The sequence below is a fragment of the Brienomyrus brachyistius genome, chromosome 12 (assembly GCF_023856365.1).
Source record: "Brienomyrus brachyistius isolate T26 chromosome 12, BBRACH_0.4, whole genome shotgun sequence".
Taxonomy (NCBI): domain Eukaryota; kingdom Metazoa; phylum Chordata; class Actinopteri; order Osteoglossiformes; family Mormyridae; genus Brienomyrus; species Brienomyrus brachyistius.
Window position 1 is genome coordinate 5157319 of NC_064544.1, and position 27287 is coordinate 5184605.

At 47.5% G+C, this 27287-nt stretch overlaps 1 protein-coding gene across 1 annotated transcript; it reads left to right on the top strand.

Moving 5' to 3' along the window:
- Nucleotides 1-399: 399 nt before the first annotated feature.
- On the top strand, nucleotides 400-26985 carry LOC125705058 (platelet-derived growth factor C-like). The gene is made up of 6 exons (XM_048971383.1): nucleotides 400-1229; nucleotides 15909-16104; nucleotides 17875-18055; nucleotides 24565-24772; nucleotides 25467-25690; nucleotides 26125-26985. Exons 1-6 carry the CDS (start codon nucleotides 1118-1120, stop codon nucleotides 26236-26238), a joined length of 1035 nt encoding a protein of 344 aa, XP_048827340.1. The 5' UTR covers nucleotides 400-1117; the 3' UTR covers nucleotides 26239-26985.
- The last annotated feature ends 302 nt before the right edge of the window (nucleotides 26986-27287 follow it).

A 27287-nucleotide genomic window follows, 5' to 3' on the forward strand; every position in this document is an offset into this window, starting at 1 on the left:
TGACCCGGGGAGAGGACTGAAAGTCAGGAGAGAATGTAAATGGCACGGCGAAGGGCTTTGGAAGGTTATAGGCGAATTCAGTAAGAAAGCTGTGTGCATTACAATGAAAAAACGTATTATGCAATAGAAGACAGTTACATTTTTATTTCCATTCATAGAATGCCCTATTTTCTATAGGCTTAGCAAGTCCACTTGACTATTATTATTATTATTATTAGTATTATTATTATTATTCCCATATTCCCTTTGGCCAGTCTCATGCTGATATCTGCTTTCTACAGGCCTATATGCGTTTATCCAGCTGCCTATAATTTATGTATAGGAATTAGTGAATTATGAAGTTCACCTCCAGAATCGCATGCGGTCTGTTTTGTCAGCTATGGGATGGCTCTCGTAACGCACTACAGCCTCTATAAAGCGAGATGGAGGAAAGGCCGCGTCTTAATGGTTAACCCGCCTCCAGGGAGTTTCCTTGGGATCTTAAGTTTGACTTTATCGGCAGCACCTGTCGTGTCTCCAGCACCGCAAATCCGGCCGGAGTCAGCGGAGTCTGAATGGAGCTGCACCTCCGCACGGCATCGCGACTCACTTTTCCCGAGTCTCCACGCAGCTCTTACTTTCGCTCTCAATGGCGGACTTTTGAAAGCACTTAAATCTCGGGATTGAGACAATCTCAGTGGGAGAAGTTACGGGAAACGACCAGTGACCGCAGATTTACATGTTTGTACGCGGGGGTTTCTGATCTTTTACTGTAAATGCGCAAGACGATTGACCCTCTTTGACTCTTCCATCTGATCAACAGATTTTTGCTTTTAAACTGCATTTAACTGCTGTTTCGTATTCTGTGTTTAGTCTCCATGAATTCAACAGGTGTCGGCTGCAGCCTATCAGTCCCAATCCAGCGGCTGCATTGCACTGGATACAGTATCACGGGAGGTAACTGGAAGACTTTCTGGTGACTTTTCCCGGGACGGACCTTTTGCATGGGATTATGCGGATACCACCCTGCGTGTGTTGTGTGCAAATGCGCTCCAGGCGAGATCACCTCGCATGGTGAAATAAAACGCGGACCCAGAGTCTCCAAGTGCCTCGGATTTGCCGCTCACCACAAAGCCAAATGATCCTGTCATTGTTATTCCTCCTGATATCTTCTAGCCCGCAGCATGGATCGGAAGCTGAGTCCAGCTTCAGCGGCAAGCTTCAGCACAGCGGTGTGAAGGAGCCGAACGGTGAGACGGACTTTCCGATGCCGGTGCCGCATCTCTACGGGTTTCCCCTTAATGTAAAGGGGCGGTAAAGTTGTCACATAGCTGCCATCTCCCAACTTTGCCTTAAAGTTTTTGTTTTAAACGTAATTAAAAGCTGAAATCTCGTGTGCAGTAATGAGAAAACCTTCATTTATAGTGGTGCACATAGGGGAAACAACTAAATCTTACCGAGTTCCCCAGAGAAATTATTTCTTTATGACCATAAAAGGCTCCACGCCAAACTGCCCGGTCAGCTCTGTGTAATTTTCTTACTTAGAGACAGTCGACTCGACTTTCAACGTGCCATTTATATTAACGTATAAAATGATGTGACAATAACCGTGAATAAACGTTGTGTGAGTAGAGATGCAGCATCAAGTATATTCGTGGACAAGTCATATAAATAATCCAGATTATATCTCAGGCGGGATTCTGTGTATTACTGTGAGGTGTTGTTATTTACACTATTGATGAATCATGTGTTGACAATGAGAACTTGGTTTAAGTTTACGCTACATGCCTCTTTATGCAGGCTAATAATTAATCCTGGGTCTGTAGTGTGTCATATCCCATAAGTACGGGTCTTTTATGTGTTTTTCCAAGCGGTCTATATATAACAATAACAATACAACACAAGCAGAGGTGTTGCGTGGAAATGAATTAAACGCACTAAGCCACAGATCGTGAACCAGAGATCGTGTTTCATATCACGAATGTTACTGGATCTCTTCTTTATACCATTTCCAGTATCTGACAACACACCACCAAGACACTGGGATCATATTCAAGTAGGACACGTGTTAATATCCCTGCTTCCTGAACAACTAAACCGGCCAGGTTTCCAGACAATGAGCACATAATGCTTGCTTGGAAATTTTTGCCTGCTGAATGTTTATTAGCAGACGCTGTGCGGTGAACACGGCCACTTAATGAGCATGCTGGAAAATAAACAGCGCCATTAAAACAGGCTACAGCATCGCCAGCAATGCACACGTACATTCTCAGATTGACCTTATTTACTGCAGAAAATCAGAACGTGCATTTTCTTCCTTCTCTTTTAATGAGAGTAAAAATCGATATAGTTACTGAGCCCTTTCTCATACGAAGGAAATGCCGGTCATGGCAGTGCGCTGATGGAATGACGATCCGCTTAGGGTGCCTGACCGCGACCGTCCCTTACCTCCATCTCTGACGTCACGGGACGTGACTTTAAGCTGCCAGGGTCGGGGGAGTTCACATACATCTGAGAGTGGGGGAGGGGCGGGTAGAGGACCCTAACCCCCAGCCCACCAAAGATACGAGTAATTTAATATTTTGATAATGGTAAGGATGCATCTCTTTGCCTGCCTCGTAGCGCAGTCGACATGTCACATAGTCAGTATTCTATGAATGAATTTTCATTAACACGGTACTTCAAACGTCACAAATAATATAACAATCTCACGTAATGTGTTAAGTAACCAGAAAGTGTTAGTTACGTATGCATCCCATGTTCGCTCATCAATCAGTCATAATGGTTCATGTATTTCATGCAGTGACTATATTTCTTCATGAATCCTGAACTGTAAATGTCTGGATCTTTGCAAACCGTTTTATGTTGAGCTTGCCAAGATCAGCTCTGACATCGACATTAAGGTATAACGTGGGCAGCGCTAACGTAAGAAGAACCTGCCACCTTCAGGTCTCGTCACCGGTGGCCGTATGTTTTGATTTTTATGTTGATTACAGTCTGAAGCCTTGTGACTGGAGTAAAATGTCAATGTTTTATATCTAAGCTGCGGCTGAACACTGACGTGCAGCTAAATGTTACATACGCCGAGCAGAACACCTACGTAAAATACATGTCTGATTTCATAAATAAATAACGTATAGCTTTACTTAAAGTATGAAGCTACACAGTGAGGCAGAGGAAAAACTGGAGATTAATGCAGAATTTGGCAGACATCCAATACAAATAATAATAATAATAATAATAATAATAATAATAGAACATAACAGAAGTACTGAAGCACTTAGAAATGTTTCGTGTGAATGACGACGTCCAATGGCATCTGAGTGACGAAGGGGAAGGAGTCAAAGATGAGAGTCTGGTCCTGCAGCCAGATGGGACAGAGTCACGGGGTCCTTATATGGACGCAGAGTCGGGCCCAGACTGCATGGGTCCCAGCAGTAAGAGCCGAGTTAAAAAAAAAAAAAAAAAACTTTTTTTGGATGGTTTTCCTACAGAAATCTGTATGTCTGACATTATTTTCCTTTCAAATTTACTAAGAGGAAATGAGTGTAGGAACAGCAGCGGTTTTGTAAACTTTTTAAGGATGATGTTATCAGACAAGCAATGAGTATGGAAAATGAATTAGTCTTGTGCTGGACCGTGAAAAGCCCACGCATCATGAGGGCATGAAGCCAGCTGCTTTCGGGACAGGCCACACTCCGACGGCGAGGCATTGGTGTCCTGTAGTACTCACTCCCGCCAGCAGGGGCGCTGGTCCTCAGAAATGCAATGATGTTCTATTTGCCGTTTGCACCAGTACAGCTACACTGGAATCCTTTAGCTTTCACATATCTTATGTTCTTGTCCATGACACACACATGGAGAGTGAAGCTTGGGGTCTGAGCACAGGGTCGGCTGTTTATATGGCATCTCTGGAGCATTTCGGGGGGGTTAAGGGCCTTGCTTAAGGGCCCAGTGGACATGTGACTGCTGCGGATGGGATTCGAACCAGCAACCTTCCGAGAACAGGTACAGAGGCCTAACCCACTGAGGTAGCTTGGGCATGACGTTAACCAGAGATAAGATTGTGTTCTCTCTCTTAAAATGATGGCAGAGGTTCGATCGACTGACTTTGCCTCGTTTCACGTGTCGATTGAAGTATTATCTTTGCCCCTTGAATGTAGGTGTCAATGAGAAATGAAATGAATGGGATTATTAAAATATGCTACATTCGTTGAAGGACTGAGGGTAGGTCTGGCTGAGTTAGCAGCTGCTGACTGAGAAGCTTGTCTTCCTGCTGGTATCTACTGGTCATCATGTCACTGTGCACGCAGACAATAAGATGCTGTAATTATACTGTGTTTTACACATTTCTTTCATTTTGTCGTTCGCTACCTTTCTGGAATTCTTTTGTTAGTGACGAGAATCCAGAGCCTCCACAAACCACTGGAATCTCCGAAAATGTTTTTAAACGAGTCCTATAATGGATATTTGCATGTGGACCCACTGTAGGACTGCAGTGAAGTGCTTTGTTGTCAGGCGTACGGTGGGGAGCGCCGAAATGTTTCACTGAGTCATGAACCATCAGCCACATTCAGTTAGTTGAACGCCTAACTGATCTTCCAATCCAGCCGATAGCCTTCTTGAGAGTCGAGTATGACCATGTGAATGTCAGTGAGTGACCAGACAGCGGTCCGGTCCTATGCTGCGAAATTCATTTTGCATGTATAAAATTGCCGTGGTGAGAATATGAAGTAGGTCAGGGTTACGCCGAAACCTAGGGAGCTTGTCGGCCAGGAACTAATTTATTACTTGCGCACAGACGGACACTGGCAGCATCGCATCTTCTGTGGGAAATGAGGCTTGGGGGGTGGCAGAGAATGAGTATTAGGGCGTTAAAGGGGAAGGCGGAGTTAAAGGGGAAGGCGGCGTTAAAGGGGAAGGCGGAGTTAAAGGGGACACTAGAAACCACAACGAGCAGCATTTATATCTAATAATGCGGCAGAATGGTAGTCAGCTCTGCAGACGGGGTGCTGCTAGTTGGGCTCGATCCCCCTAGACTTGTACCTGTTATTTGTATTTTTTTACTGAAGTGAACATCTGTTCAGCTGCTGCTAATTACCCCAAATGGATGGCTGCATTAAATAGCCCGGCAGACCTGCTGGCTAATGAGGTTTAATTGACAAAACCAAATCGATCTTGCCTCCCCATTTGTCCAGCTCTTTCAGAGAAGTGCAGGAGACTTGGACGCGGGTTTGTTTCACTACCATAAAGCTCGTTTTCCACGGCTGTTTAAAGCTACAGGTTCACAGGATCCCTGTTATCGGAATTTTAAAGAGACTTGTATTTTAATTGGATTTTAAGGATGAGAATCTCTCATTAATTACTAAGCTCTCACACACTCGGCACTTTGGGAAATGCTGTTTCAGAGCGAAAACCTTGAATGTTTAAGTTTAGAGGTAACCATACAGCATTATGATGTACAAAATAAAGCCAAAGAACCTGCAAGTGATTGTACACACTGAGGAGCCAAAACATCATGTGACCAGCCCATGTGACCAGCCCATGTGAATCGAATATTGTTCACTGTCTCTGCAGAAATGGACAAAAATTTTCTGCTGTTTCTGCCACAGTAACCCTTCTGTGTCAGTGAGGTTCTGACCCAGTCATCTAGCCGTAATGATTTGGGCCTTATGAAAGTCACTCAGATCTTCATCCCTACCCATTTCTCCTGCTTTCAGCGTGCTGACTACGAGTACCGAATGTTAGCTTACCATCTAATATATCCCAGACCTCGACTCACATTGTTTTTACGAGACAGTCAACATGAATAGTTTCACGTCATAATGTTCTGGCTCGTCGGTGTGATACGAATACTATGCAAACTCTACGCACTTCAGTGATTTGAGATGTGTTTGTGGCTAATATGACCCTTTGTTTGATTTTTGCAATTAGTTAAAAACAGAGATCAAATCTAGAAAGAGGAATCTAAAACGAAAGCAACCAAAAGCTACGTGCAGCACCTGGGAATGTTCCGAAGTTCTCAGGCAGATTCATTTCTGGGGACTGAAATTTGACGTTAACGCCAAGCTGCGGAGTCAGCATGTTTTAAAGGCGAGGGAGCCGCTCGTCCTGCCACTGCGCCTGTCCAGTGACACCCCTGCCAGTGCGGGTGACAGCCTGGTTTTGTCACACGATTCCCATTACATCTGCATTATATAAGGAGATAAATCAGTGCAAGTGAAAACAGACATGCCACACAGTGCAGGTAATGGTATGATGTAGGCCTCAAACTGGAGGCGGGGGGTATGAACGAAACACTGTCTTCGTTTCTATCGCGTCGTTGTCACTGACGTTCACTGGCTGCTCCTTGAGCTCCATTAAAGGGTGTATTTCACAATGTCCCAAAGTCGTTTATCTTCCTCATACTCATTGCTCTTTAGAGTGTCACCCGCCCCACATGCTGTCACTGGGTCAGTGTTTGGGGTTAACCAACCAAAAGAAGCCATTCCGGTTCACATCAAGAGCGAAGAAAAGTTTATAAAAATCCCTTCAGTTCGGTCCTTCGACCACCCACTCAGAAGTCGGTTGAAAAGCGCTGACAAATGCAGTGTTCACCAGGAAACAATCTGCGAGTGTGAATTCATAACGTCACTGTGCAGTTCAGCCAAGGCCCCTGTACAGAGATGGGATTCTATTCATTTGTTTATGTTAGCCGATTATTAGCTTTTCATGTTTTGTGAAAGAGAAGCCAAGAGATGATGAAGGACTTGTAGGTGCTTCTGTCAGTAAACTCAGACAGGCAAGAAATAACTAAGGCTATAGGAGACCATAGTGGATAAGCGAACATATTCGGTGGGAGAGAACTCAGGATTCAGTTCACAGGACAAGTGGGCATGCAAAATAGATGGATGCATTATGGGGTGGATTATTGTTATGATTTTGATTTTAAAATTTAACATGTTTTTACAATGTGCAAATAAGCATCTCAGTCTTTGTTATTCAGACACGTCGATTGATGCATCGCTTTCGGTTTACAGTTGCTCCCAAGAGTGTTTGCAGTTGAAATAATTTCAAAACATTCTGTACTGAAATCGCATGAAACCATAAACTCGCAGCCGAGGTTTGTACCCAGCCCTGGATTTTGTGCCTTTTCACCAGTAAATGAATGTTAAACTGAGCTTTGATGCGTCTGGTGGTTTCGTAATACGTTTCACTGCAGACCACTGTCTGACTGAAACAGGAAGTCATGTGACCCTTCCTGAAGGAAACAGAGGAAGTCATACATTTCAAGGAAATGGAGAGGACGGGATTTTTAAATAATGCGATCCTGAGCGGGAATACAGACGCATGGCTTTTGTTTGCATCTAACTTCCTGCAATTGAGAAGAGCTCCGGCGAGATGTTTGTGCAGCTTCCAGTCAGCACAGACTTCCTAATGATTTTTGCTTAACACCCGATTTGCGTTTTGCATGTTTCGACGTCTGTCTGCGTGATGTGAGCATGTCGGATTCTTGCCGGGTATCAGCCGCCTTGACCTGCTTTTCAGCCCCGAACCCTTCACCAGTAACATAAAACGGCGGCGCTTTAATCATGCAGGATTAGATCAGCAGTGTTTTTTTTTTTATTTTAAATGTGCACTTGGGAGACTTCTCTTCAGTGGGTGGCCTGATTCTCGGCCTGAATAGTTGGATATTTTTCAACTTGCAACATCTTCATCTCTTTAGAAATTTTATGCAGATGTAACTGTAGTCAAAGTAAGTTAAGAACTTAAACACGTACTATATCATGTGTTGTTTCCTACGTGCTGTCACTGCTTTCTGCGGCGTAGCTTTGACTGGTATCTGGATGATGGATGAGCTGATCGACTGTGCAGCGTGAGGCCAGAGTTCATTCTGAAGTAACCGTGTCAATAACTGGCTGCACACACCTTAAATGCAGACGTTACGCCGTTGTGTCGTGCTAAGCACTCAATGATGCATAATTAGTTAATACCCTCGTCCATTCCTGACATCAATAGGTCTAACGGGACCCTCAAGTCTGACTTTGTAACATGAGCTTGTCTTCCATGTAAAAAAACAAAATTATCCCATTGACCCAAGAAGAATGCGTCATTCTGCATGAGGTCTGGTTGCTAAGATACAAAGTTTGCAGTCAGGGACGTTAGTTACTGTGTCATTTCTGGATTTTGAAAAGCTGAACCTTGACCGCGTTTAATAAAGCTTCCTCTGACTGCTTCAGGTTACGGAGAGCTGATGCCTGGGCTTAATGTAAGAAGCTCTGGAGGAATATTAAGTCCATTTATTGTTTATGTTACTGTGGTTTTCGAAGTATAACACTTGACTTATGACTTAACCCTTATAAGGGCCTTGAATACGGGAAAAAAAGACATTTTTACTGGCTTCAGAAGTGAAGTGGAGCCCGAGTCATGGAGTCGAAGGTGAAAAAGCCTTTTGATAGCTCAGGATTCCTATCAAGGGAAGGAGAACTATGTTAAGAGGCCTGCTTAAGTAATAAGCCAGGAACCTGAACATGGTGTTCAGGGGCTGCCAGTGCGCTGCTCCTGCCTCTTCATTAAGTCAGTGCACTCTCCGGGGACCAACACCAGTATAATTCTCCAAATCAGGAATTAAGCTGATTCTCTAAGTGCAAGAACCTTCGGTTTCAAGTAAGGATAACCAGAGTGTGAAAACAGATTATGCATATCTGCTTTGCATATAGATATGTGCATACAAGGCTAATTGGTAGTATATTAATACATTATCTACTGTGTTATCTATATATGAAGGGTACAAGAGGTAGATCCAAAGAGTTTAAATGCTATTTTATTGTATTTCAAAACATAAAAGTAGGCTGTAGCTGAGCTCCACACAACAGCCCATTAATGCACTAATGGCGGTTTTCCACTGGCATACGGGAACCGAACCGAACCGTGAGGACAGGCCAGTTATGACGTGGTTCCTACTCGCTTCGGTTTTCCACTGCAGGTCGGCCCGGTAAAGACCATGTCAGGTTTGGAGCGCGACAGTGACGTAAAACCGAAGACCTGCTTTCTGTACTGTTCAGACAATGTGCATCATGACTTACTGTGTGCTAATTTCCGCTTTGCACGTCCGGCAGAACAATGTTAGCGTCAAACGCTAGCAGAATTAACATTTGCTTGGGTAAATTTGCTTTACAGGTCCATTCCATTTAGCTGTCAGGCCGGGTTCCAAAAAAAGCTGGAACGCTGTGTATGATGTAAATTAAAACAGAACGCGATGATTTACAAATAATATAATCCCATATTTAACTGAAAACAGAACAAAGACAACATATCAAATGTTGACATATCGGGTTGAATATCTCATAACTAATTCACAGAGTAATTCTGTGGTGACTCTCAGCCCCATCTTCCTGCACAGAGACTCCCTCCCTGGCCAGCTCTTTTTATACCCAATCATCTGACCTGCTGCCAATTAACTTAATTGTGAGATACTCAAGCAGGTGTTTTGTTTTAGCATCACATAAGTTTTCCAGTCTTTTGTTGCCCCTGTCCAAACTTTTTTGGGAAGTATTGCTGGCATCAAATTCAAGTTGAACATATATTTGTGAAAAAACAATTACATTTCTGTTTTAACATTTGATACATTGTCTTTTTCAATTAAATATGGGTTTATATTATTTGTAAATCATTACATTCTGTTTTTATTTACATTTTACACAGTGTCCCAACATGGTTGTACTGTTTTTAAGTAGGAGGTTGACAATTTGCAAGTTTCAAGTATTTGTGAATGCATCGCCATGTGCAATACTATACTAATAATGAATATTATATAGACTATACGCATTTTCCTGCAGGTAATCCATGCACAGAACACCAGTATCTCTGTGCATTTCCACCAATTAGTTGGTGGTGATGCAACCAGCTCGGTTTTCCTCACGCTTTCGGTCCTGTTAGTACGCAGGACCACGTCAGCGTGGGTACGGCTCGGTTACGACTCGGGTATGGCTCGGGTAGGGCTTGGTTACGGCTCGGGTACGGCTCGGGTAGGGCTTGGTTACGGCTCGGGTATGGCTCGGGTAGGGCTCGGTTACGGCTCGGGTAGGGCTTGGTTACGGCTCGGGTAGGGCTCGGGTAGGGCTCGGGTAGGGCTTGGTTACGGCTCGGTTACGGCTCGGGTAGGGCTCGGGTAGGGCTTGGTTACGGCTCGGTTACGGCTCGGGTAGGGCTCGGTTACGGCTCGGGTAGGGCTCGGTTACGGCTCGGGTAGGGCTTGGTTACGGCTCGGTTACGGCTCGGGTAGGGCTCGGTTACGGCTCGGGTAGGGCTTGGTTACGGCTCGGTTACGGCTCGGGTACGGCTCGGGTACGGCTCGGTTACAGCTCGGGTACGGCTCGGTTACGGCTCGGGTACGGCTTGCATACTTGAGAATGGAAAACTGCCAGTTTAAAGTACACATGTCGAACGGCTGTTTTCTTTTTGGCAGCAGTGCCCATTGAGGTCATCCAACTCTGCGACATTCCGATGAGTTTCAGCAGGACGTGTTTACAGAGGAGACCGCCTTGCCGATGTCAAGGGGAAAAGCAAGGTTAAGGTGTTAAGGTGCAGCCGATCCGGCCAAAGCAGTGACTTCGGTCGTCCCGCTCTCACCACGAGCGCGGTCACCTCACGGGATTCCTGCCCGTACCGCACTTCTAGCTGAAATGAGCATTTCGGTTTCCTCCTGTGCTAGATTTACGTTTTATTTGCTTAGCAGAGGCTTCTATCTGAAGCAACACCCTTTGTTAAGAAAACAGAGTTAGATGGTCCCTGGCGCAATTGTGGATTAAGAGATGAACAGTGACATCACTCTGACGTCACGCTGACATCACTCTGACGTCACTCTGACATCACTCTGACATCACTATACCAGCCGGTGTCGGAACTTTCTAAGCCACACGCTCCCAGCCACGAATAAATTATTTTGCTAATTCCCTCTTGTGTGAAGCACTGAGCACACGGACTGAACACCGAAGCTGCCAAATAACATCCATTTATTTATTGGTTTATTGCATAGGGGGTAAACTGCACATTTGGGTAATGGTTCAATCCCGTTAAGAGAGACTGCTAACATACAACTTCATGCTGGAAAAATGGAAGAGAGTAAAAGGACGCAGTGATAGAATCATAGAAGTTTGACAGATATTCTTGGGCAAAAAATACAAAGATACACATATCCAGTCATTCCGAGCTTTACATAAAGCGTTACAAAATCCGATCTGAATCCCAGTCAAAGGGGATTTAAGCGTCAAGCTCAGAATATTTAACCGTATAAACATTCAGCTATTTCAAGTGGCCAGGCCGCGTGTGTGTTAATGGAAAACGCACAGCCAGTATTTTGAGACTGTGAACCCACCAGCAATAAATATTTGAATGCGGGCCAGGAATTTATTGCACCTGCAGCTACTACCAGATTTAATAAAGAACAGATGCGGGAACAATTGTACAGACATCAAAAGCATCAAAGTTTTCGGCAACTTTAATCACTCATTGGGTTTTGTAACTGTAGTCAGGGCTACTTACCATATGAAAGCCATTCTTCAAAAGTGATTTGAAATATGTGGAGGACAGTCATCAGCAAAGACACACGCAGTGCATAAGAATTTGGCAAAAACATAATAAATAATAATAATAATTCTTACGTGTATGCAAATAATCCATTATGTGCATTTCCACATAACTAAGGTTTCAAACACATTTTCATGGGATTTTTGCAATAATAATTGTACAATCATTTCTACGCATTCCAGCTGTGATTAGAATTGAGGTTCGGTGCCCCTTGCGCTGCATCTCTGAGTGTGTTTGCCATCCTGTGTGCTTTAGTAATGGAAAGATTAAGGCCTCAGATAGGCTGTGGGACGCAGCTTTGTGGGCGAGCGTCTGAACCCAGCTGGTGGCCTCGCGATCACACTTCCACCTGAATAAGGGTTTCCCGTCTTCCTCAGACCTGCTCTGGGACTGGCGGGCTTGAGGCTACTGACCCTGCAAAATATACTGCTTCTTTCATAGGTAATATCACGGGAAATGCCAACAGCCTGCCATAAAACAGAAGAGTACAGTACCAAAAACTCACCCACCTAAACGAAAAATGGCTAAAGTTTCAATATTGTTATTGAAATTAATATTCTACGCTATGCTAGACTGTGTTTTTTGCCATGTTTATCTGGAAAGAAACTTCGGTTCTGCTTTCTGTTAGCACTCTGGGTCGTGGTTGATGGATAGTTGCATGACAAATGACAGCCCACAAATCTCCCTGCTTCTAGCTGATCTTCTCCCTGCAATATTCTGCGTTTTTGTACGTTGATCAGTCCCACTGCCGACAGCCATGTCCTCGGGTGTAGAGCTGATCGGAGCCCCTTCTTCATGCGATCACGCGCTCATGGGAGCTTTACTACACAAAGATATTCTGAGGGCAGAAAAAGAAACACTGGTTCAGAGAGATAAGCAATCAGATTGTAGAAGCAACTAGAGGAAACACAACCAAGAGATCCGATTGGTTGGATCTACATCCACTAATTGCTCAGACCCACCTCCTCTACAATCTGATTGGTTATCTCTCAGAACCAATCATTTGTCATTCTGCCCTCCGAACATTTTTGTGTTAGTAAAACTCCCATGAGTCAGGATAGGGAGCCTTCATGAGCGAGCAAGCGAGGGAGAGAGATAGAGAAAGAGAGAGAGAGAGAGAGAGCACTTCAAGTCAGCACCAGTCAGGAGCACAAAAACTGAAAAAAACAAAAGCATGCAGAAGCAGCTGATCCACTTGCAGTTCTGTTTAGAAAATGAGTCTAACTTCCAGTGAGCTACCTAACATAACCTCAGTGGCCACTTAGGACTGCTACCTGATCCCCGGTTTACGGAACGCTATTTGTTTCGTATTTTGCACATCACGAGTATGAAAATAAGCTATAATACAATCAAGCGCTATAATCAGTTTTCTCCTTTATGAAACAAACACACATTCGCTGAGTGAGCTACTTAGCGCTGCTGTGAGGGAAAATGACTTCTGCTTTGTCGCCTCAAACGTCGATGTCCGCGTTTGTGGCTGAGTCCGTGGCTGAGTATGTGTCTGAAGGGCATTTTCCGTCACACACGGCAGTGTGAGGTGTGAGGTGTGAGGTGTGAGGTGGTGCCAAGCGACGCGCCGCAGGAGGGAGGCACGGCATTAACACGAGGAGGAGAAGCCAAAGTATTGCGCGATTCCTCAAGCCCCACACATCAGCCGAAGCAGACATGCTGATGAATGATGCATCGGTGATATTTCAAATATGCTAATGTGATTAATAATAAATATGTATAATATTAATTCGGCAAGAACTACATATATGCAAAATCATTGTTAGCATAAGGGCCATGGAATAACTAGAGCTAATAGGAGAAATATTCATTTAATTTTGTTTGACGTTAAAAAGTTGTAGCTACGTTTGTGATGTTCTTTGTTTTTCTTATTCGTTTTTTGTTCAAATGAAAGAACTACTAATTTAGTTTATTCAGGCGTGTTGGGGAGTTTAGGGGGTGGGGTCGGGTGCTTAGAGCCCCCGCACTGGGAGTCATACTGAGAACTGCCATAACCGCAACAGTACGCAGGCGTTTTATTAACAGGTGAGAATAATGATTTTATCTATTTGTGCATTATTTTACAGACCGAATTTGATGAAAACCACCAGCAAGTGTTTTTTTACATTTAACTGAAATAATTAGCAAAACTATTTAGTGTGTCATCGTCAAGATCGGATTTCAGTGCCGTATTTTGAGTCTATATGTTCAAAGAAGCAAATTTGTGTTCGACGGCCTTAGATAGAGGCCCTTTCTCAGTCGTTTAGACCCCAACCCTGCCGGTCGGACCTTGCAGATCCATTTTCCGGACGTCTGAAGAGGATAATTACATGAATCATTTTAATTATGTGAATCGTATCGTTTCCTCTGCCGTGCCCGGGCCGTAACGTAGACCATGCCGTCGCGCTGAGAGCATTGCCGCTCATGCCGTGAAGCGACTGCGAGCCCGTGGCGTTTTCCGACAGACGGAGGAGGAAAAGACCTAGGAGAAGACGGAGACATCAGAGGATGACGGGATCGGCGAAAGGATTTGTGAGAGGATCTGTTGGAACATGTGGGAGCAGAAAGTAACTCTCCAGCGAGCGCAAGAGAGAGCAATAAAAACACAGCCAGCTTATATAACCTAGAAAAACAGCCTGCACTCAACAAAATGTTAGTGGATGTGATTTTCTAAATGTCCTCACCTCATTGTCCACCTCATAAACCATCAGTAAAAAGCGATTTCTGCTTCCTGCGATGTCTGCCATGGTTGACCTCGTAGCAGTAATGGCCGGTAACCAGAAAGCTCTTTTAGAGGGCAGTGCCCTGACTGTTCAGACGCCCCAGGCGAGATTCTATCCATCGTGCCTCCCCTCCCCCACCAGCAGTAGAAAACAACCTTTCTCATTTATATTAAGAACATTTCAGTGGCACTGTGTATATGGCTGTATGTATTAGCAAGCTCACCTATTTCACAAGAAGAGTACCGAAATATTAAAACTAGTGTAAATAACTAATGGCACAGAATGCAACCAGAAATATTCAGATTTTCTTTCAATTGCCCTTTTGCGGCAACTAATCACATGGCGCCCTGTGTGAGCGTCTCTGTGGCCTTTAGGGCACGCTGGCCGTCAGCGGGAAACACTACATTTTAGGCAAGACATGGACACAAAAAGAGATTAAATAGAAAAACCATCTGGTATCGCAATATTTGCTCTCGGAGGAGTTCTGAGCTAAAGATTTGCACTGTGGTAGTTTGATTAAATCAGAGCCCAGAAGCATCTCGATCAGATTGACGTGTTCTCAGTGTGAATCATCATCCCTACCAGGAATAGTTTGGCAAATATAAAGAAGCTCCCATGGTAAAAATGATACTCGCTGGAATAGAACCGCAAATCGATGTTTACACGTCTGCTGTCATTCCCGTTCTGGGCCATTTTCAGTTTAATAGGATCAGTTTAAGCGCATCAGTGACTAGTTCCCTAGGCCAGCTTCACCCCCCGGTACCCCCCCCTGCCCCGACAGCCATGTTCGCGCTGCTGTGCCAGAAACAGAAAGAGCACAAGTACGTCCAGGGGTACCAGGTGAGGGTGGGCAGAAGGTGGCGCTGTAGGGAGTCTGTTTCCAGTAGCGACTGCTAGTTTTTCTTCATGGCCGTGAAATCCCGCAATCTGCAGTGCAGAGACGACGCCGCGCGGCTGCACTGTGCTGTTACACTGGATCAGCCGTTACTCTGCTCATCCCCCAATTACACCCGGCTGACAAGTGCTGCCGGTGGGGGGGCAGCGGGGCCGGGAAACGCCAGTGGGCGGAATGTGACTGGGTAGCTGGCAAAGCGTCGGCTGGCGGGGGTGCCTGCACGCCTCGGAGTGCCTACTAAAGTCGGCCTGCACGCCTCGGAGTGCCTACTAAAGTCGGCCTGCACGCCTCGGAGAGCCTACTAAAGTCGGCCTTCTTAAACTTCCTGCTGTTCGCGGACACCAGGCCTCCTGGGGGATACTGCAGGGAGGCTCAGTAATGCTCGACCGCGGACCGCCATAGAGCACAGAAGACAAGAAGCGGAACTCCCGTCGATAGTACAGAGTCGCTTCCCGACAGGGTGTCACGGCGACTCTGTAGTCCTGTAGACTCTGGCTCCGGGCGTAGGTCCTTCCCAGAGTGCCGGTTCCCTCTGGATTGTGCCGATTCTTTGTCATTCGGGAAAGCCGGTGATTTGAGCTAAAACCCGGGACACAGTGCAGGTCTGCGTAAGTACTGAACGTTCATGCGTGTTGAGTAACGGTCTTCCCTCCACATGTCAGCACTTGAAAAATACCACTGCCTGCTCTGCACTCACACCTCTCCTCCTTCTGCTCAAACAGTTTGCTCTTCTTTTGCTCTGTTTTTGTCTAAAGGAGTTGAACATTCCCAGCATGAGAAGATCCTCACCGTCTCAGGCGATGGAAGCGTCCACAGTCCGAATTTCCCGCACTCTTACCCACGAGGCAGAGCTGTAGTTTGGAGGCTAGAAGCCCCCGATAAAGATGTACGGATCCGACTGAAGTTCGACGAAAGGTTCGGGCTCGAGGATCCAGAAGACGGCACGTGCAAGTAAGCACGATTTCACCTGGCTTAATGCAGACCTGCTGCAGAAATGGCTTCCGCTATCGGATGCTTTCTAATAACCGGTGATTGATGTGTTTGTGTTGACCGTGCGCACGCAGAAGACACTGCGGTTCACAGCGTTACGGTTTAGCATCGAGATGAAGCCATTAGCCAGATTGCTTTCCCTCCGCAGTATGCATTGAATATACATAAGCTTGTTCATGGATGACTGGCAAGACAATGAGAATTCCTGAGCGGATTCATCTCACACAGGCCCACTGGCAGACCACTGCACCTATTTCATAGTCTTATTTTCGCAAAAACAAAAACGTTTACTAGGACATGAGCTGTCCGACGTCGGACAGTCCGACGTGGATGCAGGGTGTTGCGTGATTCGGTGAGTTAGGATACTGTGCCGGTGATCAGAAGGTTGTCGGTTTGAATCCTAGGGTCAGCAGACAGGTTTCATTGTTCAGGCCCTTAAACCTCAATTGCTCCAGGGCTGCTGTCCCTGCTTCCTTGATTGTGCATTGCTTTTGGTTTGCTAAGTGACTAAATTTAACGCTAGTTTCAGTGCTCGCCTGTTGACTGAGTTAGGGCCACTCTGGCCTCACATTGACAGTGTGACACTGGCGCCTCCTGCTGTTCGTCGTCGGTTTACGTTTATCTGTCTATTTTAGCTCGAACCAGCGCGTCTCACGGACAAGCGAACCCAAGGCGGTCCCCATGGACCTGCATCCTTTGCAGGCAGGGTGGGCCTCAGGAAACACAGCAGCGGCGCCCCCCCGTAATGGGAGCCCGTTACGCGCGCGTATGAATGAGGGCACTGAGGAGTCCCCCTTTAAATGGAGGAAGTCTGTTTGGCAAGGGCACCCGCTTTCAAGACGGCACAAGTTGTGAATGGGGGGGGGGGGGGTAGAGGCAGAGAGGCTCACAGACTGTGGGGGCTTATGTAAGACCATCTGTCACTCAGACCCGAAGGAGGCAGCAAGGGGCGTGGCCTCTGATCCCAGTCTTTTTCCATCCCCCCCGCATGCCCACCTGCCTATCCTCAAGCAGAGAAACACGTACGGCCCAGATGGGGGGGGGAGGGAGGGGGGCACCAAGCTATCAAGAGGATCCATGCGGAAAGTTGTGTAGGAGAAATATTCCAGGCTGAGAGCATCAGCACACTGCCACCTGCTGAAAGGGAGCGGAATGGCGCCCACTTACCTGACAGGTGTGATCGCTACCAGGAAATCTAGCAAAACAAGGGCATCGCTACGCCTTGATGTTTGGTATGATTTTGTGGAAATTGTGACTGTGATCCAACAATTAAAACAGCCTGACTCGTGAATCCATGTCCGAAGCGCACAATTCCAGCCCTTCGCTGAAGCGTTGGTGAGGCTGCCGTTTACTCGCTGGCTGTGTACATGCTTTCGCGTGCCCTTTTATTTAAACATCCAAAAATAGCGCTCTCATTATGAGAGACCCGTTTGCTTAATTAAAATGCCGGGACCAGAACTAATGGGCCATTATGCTGGATATCAGTGCCCTCGCGGTTTGTTTTATGACCACTGTTGCTAAGTGTGGTAATTACGTGGGATCATTTATGCTACCTAATATGAAACGCTTTCATCATGTGGTTGTTGCCTTGGAAACTTAAGTAAATCATTGTTTAGAAAAGGAGAAATTGGTGTTTATCAGAGGGATGAGAGCACTTACTTCGGAGGGGACCGTGAGGTGGGGGTTTCTAAGGGAGTATTCGTTTTTTGTTGTTTTTTTGGATAATCTTAGGTACGACTTTGTAGAGATCGAAGAGCCTGCAGATGGTGCTGTTCTGGGCCGGTGGTGCGGATCACAATCTGCACCCGGAGACCAAGTGTCCAGCGGGAACCAGATTAGGATCCGTTTCGTATCAGATGAGTACTTTCCATCGGAACCGGGATTCTGCATCTACTACTCCTTGGTCTCAATGGTAAGAATTACATTACAGCAGATACAGCTGCTTCATCGTCAAAAAATATACCGTTTAATATCATTTCCCTTTTGCAGAACAAAGGTTCACTTCCTTTTGGTCACTTCCTATTGGTCACTTACTTTGGGCTATTTCCTTTTGGTCAATTCCTATTGGTCACTTCCTATTGGTCACTTACTTTGGGCTATTTCCTTTTGGTCAATTCCTATTGGTCACTTCCTATTGGTCACTTCCTTTTGGTCACTTCCTATTGGTCACTTCCTTTTGGTTACTTCCTTTACATGTCCACACTTTGCCGTGAAAATTCCTGAGGGGTTCGGGTCTGACTTTCTGGATCTTTCTGCATGGATGTTTGATTCGGATCAGAGCTGCATGCGGTGAGAACAAGTGTCTGGGTGTCCGGGGGGGGCTCCGCAGTTGGGTGTGAACAGCCCGCACTCGCTGTGCACATCAGCTCAGTGACCCCAAACTGACTCGATCGCTGATTAATCCAAGTGGAAGTAAAGGCAGGATTAAGGGGGTGGGAACACAGAATGGGTCCCTGTGGGGGCCTCCCCCCCCCCCCCAGCCAATGGCCACACACAGCGAGGCACAATGCAAGCCCTGCCCCCTTACGAAGCTCCGGGGAGGGGGGGGGGACTGGCTGTCTCGCCATCCTCTTCTCTTTGCCAAGCTGCCCCTACCCTCGCTCACGGCAGTAATTCTCATCTTTATCGATTATTTATGTCCGCAACGAAAACAGGAGAAGCCGAATAGGCAAACACACTCGCACAGTAGCTGCATTCATATCTTTGTGGGGACCATCCATTCACTTCTATGGGTATAACCCTAATCCCAACAATGGCGAACTTAACCCCACCCAGCCCTCACCTTAACCACAAGCAACCAAACAAGATGCGGGACTGAAAAAATAAGATACGAGAAGTGAACCTTCGTGTGCGTGCACACACACACACAGACACACACACACAGGCACACACACACACAGGCACACACACACAGGCACACACACACACAGACACACACACACAGCCGCACACAGACACACACAGACACCCACACACAGACACACACAGACGCACACAGACACACACAGACGCACACACACTCACACAGACTCACACACACACACTCACACAGACACACATAGACTCACACTCACACAGACACACACAGACACACACCTGACAGCCAGTTAGTGCCCCAAAGGGTAGCCAGCCAATGCACCAGTACAGCTAACAGAGTCACTAGTCATATGACTCCATGGTTTCTCTTATTAATTCCTTCGCTATATACTTTACCAGGTTCCACAAGCTCCATACCTTTTGTACAATATATCTCAATAGTGCTTGTGTTTCAGTAATATCCCAATCTGACTAATCATTACTCAAAATTAATTGGTCTTCTAATTACCAAGGACAATGAATAATACGGCTCTCAGCAGACCCCTCGAAGCGGGATTCTAACTATTCGGTCCATCTGAAAGACTGACAATAATTGTCCAGATTTACACGAGCACGTGAAACACAGCATGGAAAGTGAGCGTCTTCGGTGAGAAGCCAGCATGCGAGAAGCCAGCAGAACATTAATCATCAGTCAGGCTCCACCCGCAGCTGCCAGGGACCGCGATGGCAACGCGATGTGCGGCTCCTGTCACACGCGGTCTAATGTGACACGCGGGACAAACACACTGCAATGACACTGTTTGATTTGTGATACTGCCACGATTTATGCTCGCTGTGTGTGAGATTCCTGTGGATTTTCACATTTCAGAGGATTCAGGGCACATAAGAATGTGTGTACATGGAAAACTGAACAGGTGGCCGAGGGGGAGGGAGTTGAAGAAGGTCGAGCAGTCACACATCTGCGGACAGGAGCTCCAGAGACAGGAAGATAGTTAGGAGATGGTCTTTTCAAGCTTAGGACTATTGTATCCTTTCCTGCTGAAAAAAAGACTTCTGCGACAAAAATGTCATTGTTGCTTGTAAGTGTACAGAAAATTATTATTATAAATTATTATTAGACAGGTCTTTCACCATCACCGGCCAGTCATGTGGCCCCCATAACAGGACCCGCCTCTCGCCGTCGCCGGTCGGTCGCACCGTGGCCCCCGTATCGGGACCCGCCTCTCGCCATCGCCGGTCGGTCACACCGTGGCCCCCGTAACGGGACCCGCCTCTCGCCGTCGCCGGTCGGTCGCACCGTGGCCCCCGTAACGGGACCCGCCTCTCGCCGTCGCCGGTCGGTCGCACCGGGGCCCCCGTAACGGGACCCGCCTCTCGCCATCGCCGGTCGGTCGCACCGCGGCCCCCGTAACGGGACCCGCCTCTCGCCATCGCCGGTCGGTCGCACCGCGGCCCCCGTAACGGGACCCGCCTTTCACCATCACCGGCCACTCACGTGGCCCCCGTAACGGGACCCGCCTCTCGCCATCGCCGGTCGGTCGCACCGCGGCCCCCGTAACGGGACCCGCCTTTCACCATCACCGGCCAGTCATGTGGCCCCCGTAACGGGACCCGCCTCTCGCCATCGCCGGTCGGTCGCACCGCGGCCCCCGTAACGGGACCCGCCTTTCACCATCACCGGCCACTCACGTGGCCCCCGTAACGGGACCCGCCTCTCGCCATCGCCGGTCGGTCGCACCGCGGCCCCCGTAACGGGACCCGCCTCTCGCCATGGCCGGTCGGTCGCACCGCGGCCCCCGTAACGGGACCCGCCTCTCGCCGTCGCCGGTCGGTCGCACCGCGGCCCCCGTAACGGGACCCGCCTCTCGCCATGGCCGGTCGGTCGCACCGCGGCCCCCGTAACGGGACCCGCCTCTCGCCATGGCCGGTCGGTCGCACCGCGGCCCCCGTAACGGGACCCGCCTCTCGCCATCGCCGGTCGGTCGCACCGCGGCCCCCGTAACGGGACCCGCCTCTCGCCATGGCCGGTCGGTCGCACCGCGGCCCCCGTAACGGGACCCGCCTCTCGCCATCGCCGGTCGCTCGCACCGCGGCCCCCGTAAAGGGACCCGCCTCTCGCCATCGCCGGTCGCCGGTTGCCGCCGTAACAGGACATCAGCCAGTACCAATACATTAACCAATATGTCGTGCATCTCTAAGTAATGGGTTTAACAGCAGCTTGCCTCGCCTTTCAGGTCCTACTCTCAATCCCTAATGTGGTACATTCTAGAGCCCACGCTCACAGTCCGTACCGGGTCAATAACTCTTCATATTGACAAAAAGTCTTAAAGTAATTGGTTTTGAACCTGGAGGAGTTTTTCGGCTGTTCAAGGACTAATGACGTTTCAGGTCTTTGAGTACAGGTCAAACACTAGCGGGCCCCAGACATGTGGGATTTGATCAAACAACCTGCATATGACAGGGATGCAGAATCTGAACGTAAAATTAGCACTGCCCCTAAATTCACCTCTTCCTGAGTCCCTCAAACAGCAGGGCTGTGGAAAAAACAATCACCCGACTCATATGCATGAAAATGCAAAGACCAGCTGGGGATCCCGCAACGAGGGGGGTGCAGTCACTCCATCAGGCACTCGTCTGAGGGCAGCCAGCCAATGTTTACCCACAGAATTCTCCGGAGATCCCCGATTCCCAGCGCTTCCGGCCTTCCATTTGCATTCCCCCTTCCCTGGGATTCCGCGCAAACGGCGGCTCTCCGTTTCCGCGCGGTTAACCGGCGGGCTGAGAGCTGGAACCGCTGTTTATATTTAAACAGTAATAATTCCTCTTCACCACTTCCATGGAAGGAAAAAGAAATAATCCCGGCTGTAATTTTTTCCGGAAGAGATCTTGGGAGACGGCAAAGCGAGGCAGAAAGGTTGTTAAAACACGTCTCACAGAAGGAAGCTTGACTTTAGCAGAAACTTGAGTAAAATTATCTCCCGGGCTCCAACCCCCACGGACTCGGGGAATACGGCTCTGGGTTTAGCCGTGACTGAGAACCATTGTGCTGCCAAGCATCCTGGCCAATTACAGGCACCGGTTAATGTGGGAAAACTACAGGGATAAAAGCAGCGGTCTATTTGCGGGACGGGGCTGCCCTTTGGTCGCTAAGCTGCTCCTGTGTTGCCAGGCTGCTGGCTTCAGTCACTGTCCCTCGCAGAAACACTTCTGCGCTTCGAGCGGCAAGTTTTCCGATTTCCGGCTTTATTCCTCACGTACGCAAACATGCAGCGTGCACGTGGAGCGAAATGCTTTTCCCACCTGCTTCCTGTATTGTGCTCGAAAGGAAATATGCAATACAAAGAAAATTAATATACAAAGATAGCGATAACAATAGCAGCGCGATAAATGGAAATAATGCAGCCTGACGGTGGAGGTGCTCTAGACCCCCTGTATCCATCCAGGAAATATAAACCAATTTTTGCATTTAGCTAGAAGAAAATGTGGTTCGGAAGTGTTCTGGTCACGGTACTGTGACATTTCTCGTTAGCGTGCCGTTGTAGCGTTAGCGACAGACCAGGCTGGTCTTCGGCCTGTCAGTCCGCTCCTGGTGTCCATGCAGGAGGAGAAACGAGAAGCTGTCCTCCACGGCCAAACCCTGCCCACCCTCCCACAGCACCACCTTCCGCACAAACCTCTAAATCTTTCACTCCGTCGCTCCTTACAGAGAGCCCTGTCGGATATGCGGCATTCTGCGGTAATTAGCTTTTAAAAACACTGCCAGATTTAAAGAGTTAGCCGCGCGGTTTATTCGCTCGCCGCCTTTTTTGGTAATTATTCTGGTCGCAGGTGTTCCTCACTGTGGAAGGGGCTCCTTGTTAAATACCCCCACTTTGAAAAATGGAACCTGCAGCCAGCTTGCTTGTAAAAACAACCCATCCGTACTGGGGATTTATTTGCAAGCTCGATAAGCCTGCCTTTTAACGAGGCTGTTTGTCTCGCTGGGCCAGTGGTGTGGTAATTCAGCGCTGTGAGGTCATGCTGGCTACGGGTGTATTTTACAGTTTTTGGTCACATAATTTTGGCCCTTGAGTAGTTCAGGCCTTCTGTGTTTTTTTTTTTTTTTATCTACAAGCTGAGGTCAGACCACGAAGCCTCCAGATGAACTATGCTGAAGGCCGTAAACCTGCTTCCTTGACTAGAGTCACTGTTTTCAACCTTGGGAGACTTTTATAGGCGGGAGTTTCCCATGCGCTGCGAAAGCCTTCATTTCCACGGCGGCCGCGGGCAGAGGCGGGGGCTCCAGCGAAGGACACCAGCGCTCGTCTTGCCGGCCCGACTTTTCTGGAAGGACCAATGTTACGTTCAGAGTTGGGGCTGCCGGACTCATGTAGGAGCCTGTCACCAAGTCGGAATTTAGAATGTACTCTGCATCATTAGCTCGAATGCGGGGTAAGAACAGAGAATCGGTGTGGTAACACACGGTGCTGCCTGCAGGAGACGAACAGCATGAAATGAAAGACGTCTCGCGAGAAAAGAGGGTGAAATGTCGCAGGGCAGAGACTGGCGGGACGAGATCGCCGGCACGGCCGTGCGGTGACCTGACAGCCCTTAAGGATGAACGAAAGTAGGTCCGACTCCAACTTTGAAATGTTGGGTGGGCCAAGGGGCGGGGGGGGGCTGCGGTGGGGGGGGCCACCCAGTTATAAGCTTGGCCCCAGGAATGAGCCGGACCTGAATCAAAGTGTTTATACCACATCAAGCTACTGCATGCTAATGATCGTTATATTTAGTGCCGTAAAATTTGGCAAAGATAACAGAGAGATAGACTGAGATAACATCGTGTAATAAGCTGTTTTCGCTGTTTCTTGATCTATGCCAAGAATCGTAGACATTTCCAGTGATTCTGGAACTTAAATGGTACTTTTGTCCATGCGACTTAGCACAGAGTGTCCTATGTTAATCTAGTCAGCTCGGTGGACTGCGCCTGCTCTGCCTGGGAAAGGTCAGGCTAACTGAAAATGCTACCATGCACTTAAACCTTAATCAAACCAGCTCCTTCTGCCTCAGTCTCACTTCGAGGCTCCCAACTGTTTATATTTGAAGCTAAAAGGCCTCACCGCAGTTTTGTCCTGAGAGGAATGTGTCGCTCCCAGTTACAGAATTACCCCATGAGATGGAAAGCGGTACCTTTATATAAACACCATTAGCATTTCCGCAGAGTCTTTATCGCGTGTGGTGTCTCTGAGGCATATTTTGCCGAGAGCTTTCAAGTATCAGGTGAAAAATATCAACACCAAATTATCAGGGTTGTTAAAGGTTAGATGTGTAAACTGCGATGTTAACTGTTTAAACTGCTTCTTAAGATTTTGCCTGCGGGATTCTTACTTCAATATGATTCAGAGCAGAGCAGTAGATGCACGTCAGACTTAAATGTACAAACAAACACACTCTACGTGTCTCCACAAATGATCCTTTGTCCAATTAGTTTGCAAAATTTCTCCATCTGTTTCTGACAGCAGTGTTTGTTTTCTTCTCCATCATTTAACTTGATACTTTCAATGGAATCAAACGCAGCTAATCGTTAGCATGCATGTTAGCATGAAACTGTGCTTGTAAATGCAGAACATTCCGGAAGCGGTACTCCCTGGATTGTCGCTGCCAGCCACACAGAGCTTGGAGGCCTTAGACGAGGTTGTGGCTGGTCTCAGCACTGTGGAGGAAGTCATGAAATACCTCGAACCCGATCGCTGGCAGTTGGACATGGAGGAGCTGTACAAGCCGACGTGGCAGGTGCAGGGGAAGTCCTTCATCTTGTCCAGGAAGTCCAAAGGTACCTGAGTGTGTATGTCACATGTCAAAACGCTAACACTTAGCTGTCATCTGTCTGTCTGCCTGCCTATCTGTCTGTTTGTCTCTCTGAATGTCTGTCTGTCTGTATGCCTGCCTGTCTGTTTATCTGTATGTCTGTCTGTGTCTCCTGGCTGCCTGTCTGTCTGTCTCTCTGAATGTCTGTCTGTATGTCTGTGTATCTGGCTGCCTGTCTATCTGTCTGTTTGTCTGTCTGTCTGTGTCTCCTTCTGTCTCTGTCTGTCTGTCTATGTGCCTGCCTATCTGTCTGTTTGCATTTATACTAAAACCAGAATAGCAGTAATAGCACTCAGCACAAAATAGCACATAGATTCCACTGCCTCACTGCCAGGAAGATAACAACAGAGCTGTCTCTCAGCCCTGACTACCCTTCCAGAACCCTCCGCCTTCCCCATTGTTACCCTTCCTAGGGCCTGATGCTCAAGTACTGTCAAACTGTTTCCCCTGAAGTCGAGTCTTAGAAAAGCAGCATAAACATTTGCACAAAGGTACCTGGGTGCCGAATAATAGTTATTTTAATGCCATTAAAACAATGTCAAATGCTAATAAAATTTGCAGTGAAAACTGATGTCTGGCCTTCGTGCAAACAAATGCAAAGTGGCTTATGACTTTAATAAAAAAAAAATGTTCATGCTCCCATTGGCTTCTCCCTCAAGGGGTCATGGACCTGATGAACCAGATGAGGGAGGAGGTGAGGGTATACAGCTGTACACCGCGGAACATCTCCATCTCCCTCCGTGAGGAGCTACGACGGACCGACGCCATCTTCTGGCCCGGCTGCGTGTTGGCACGACGCTGTGGCGGGAACTGTGCCTGCTGCTCACACCGCTGCTCCGAGTGCCAGTGCGTGCCCACCAAAGTCCTCAGCAAGTACCACGAGGTTAGATGCCGTGTCTCGGCAGCGATCAGGGGCCTTCATCAGTCCGTGGGGTAGTCGGGGGAATCCGTAAACCCTAATGGCGGAATGAGCTGCCGAATTACATCCAGTCATCAGATTCCCTCTGCACTTTCAAGCAACTCCTCAAGACCCATCTTGCAGGAATACCTCTGTTAGCCTGATACTTTTAAACATTCCCTGAATGTTCTTAATGTTGCACTTTCTGCCGATTTAAATACTTGTCTTATTGGGTTCTTGCTTTGTTTGGAATATGTGGTGTAGCTCCTGCTCTGGTCCAGCTTACAGCTGTCACTGGTCTTTCAGCAGAACTTCAGCCCAGCCGAGTCCTCGACAGCCATTCGTTTGAAATGTGCCGTTTGGGCTTAACATGGATTTATCGTCGCTTTTCCTTTGTAACTGAGCTTCTTCCCTCACAGGTCCTCCTAATAAAGTACAGAGGGGGAGGGAGAGGACATCAGACATCGCTGATGGACATTGCCCTGGAGCATCACCAGGAATGCGACTGCGTGTGCAGGGGGGGCTCGGACTGATGGCCCTGGGACATAGGTGCATGGAGAGCACCGGAAAACGTGCAGGTCCGATGGCTCTGTTCCGGCCAACTTCGCTCATGAATTTACGGATAAACCACACAAAGGGACGTGCCAAGTACTGCTGTCTAGTCGTTAAAACAGGGATCTCGGATTTCTGGATGGACTGAGCCACCGTGCATGCTTTGGAGGTCTTTTTTTCAGTGCATTCTAGAAGAAGAAAAGAACATGGATTAAAAAGGATTATTCGCTCTTAAATATCACTGGAAGTGGTGAAAACCTGATGAAACCAGACCGGGAGGGAACAGACCCTGGAGCCCAGAAAATGTCTCTGTCAGAGTTTAGGACTTTGGGACAGTGATTCAGGGATGAATGCTTAAGACTGATCCTTTTTAAAGTTGCTGTACATGCCCCCCCCACCTTCTCATTGGCTACAGTGCCCTGTAGAAATGGTTACTGTACATGCCCCCCCCACCTTCTCATTGGCTACAGTTCCCTGTAGAAATGGTTACTGTACGTCCGCCTGCAGCACTACCAAAAACCTGAATTTCGTGAACTATTTCTGTTTTAATGATCAAATGCATATGTACGCCAAATGCAGTTTCTGTCTGTTTTCTTGTAATTTGTAAATGCATAACCTGGAAATGGGTGCACTGCACTTATGCTAAGGTTATTTAACATCCTTCTGCTGACTATGTATTTCAGTATTTTTACCTGTTCTTTGTAATTAAAAATAAATAAAAAAAACAATCTGCCAGTAAACATCCCAAAGCCTTTAAAATATGGAAGAGTGCCAGTCGAAGTCTCTGTACAGCGCCTGAGATCTTCCTGATGCACTTAGTTTAACATGCAGGAATGACACCAGGCTGCTTGTATATCTATTCTCATCCATCATTCGATTAGGAGCGCAGGTGGTACTGGTAAAATGTACCATTTTAACATTAATTTGGGGCTTCTCTATACCTGTAAGTAATGGCCTTCATTCAGGCAGGTAGGGAATTAATTAGAATTCTCCCCCTGCATCATCACACGTGAATTCAGATTTATTTACT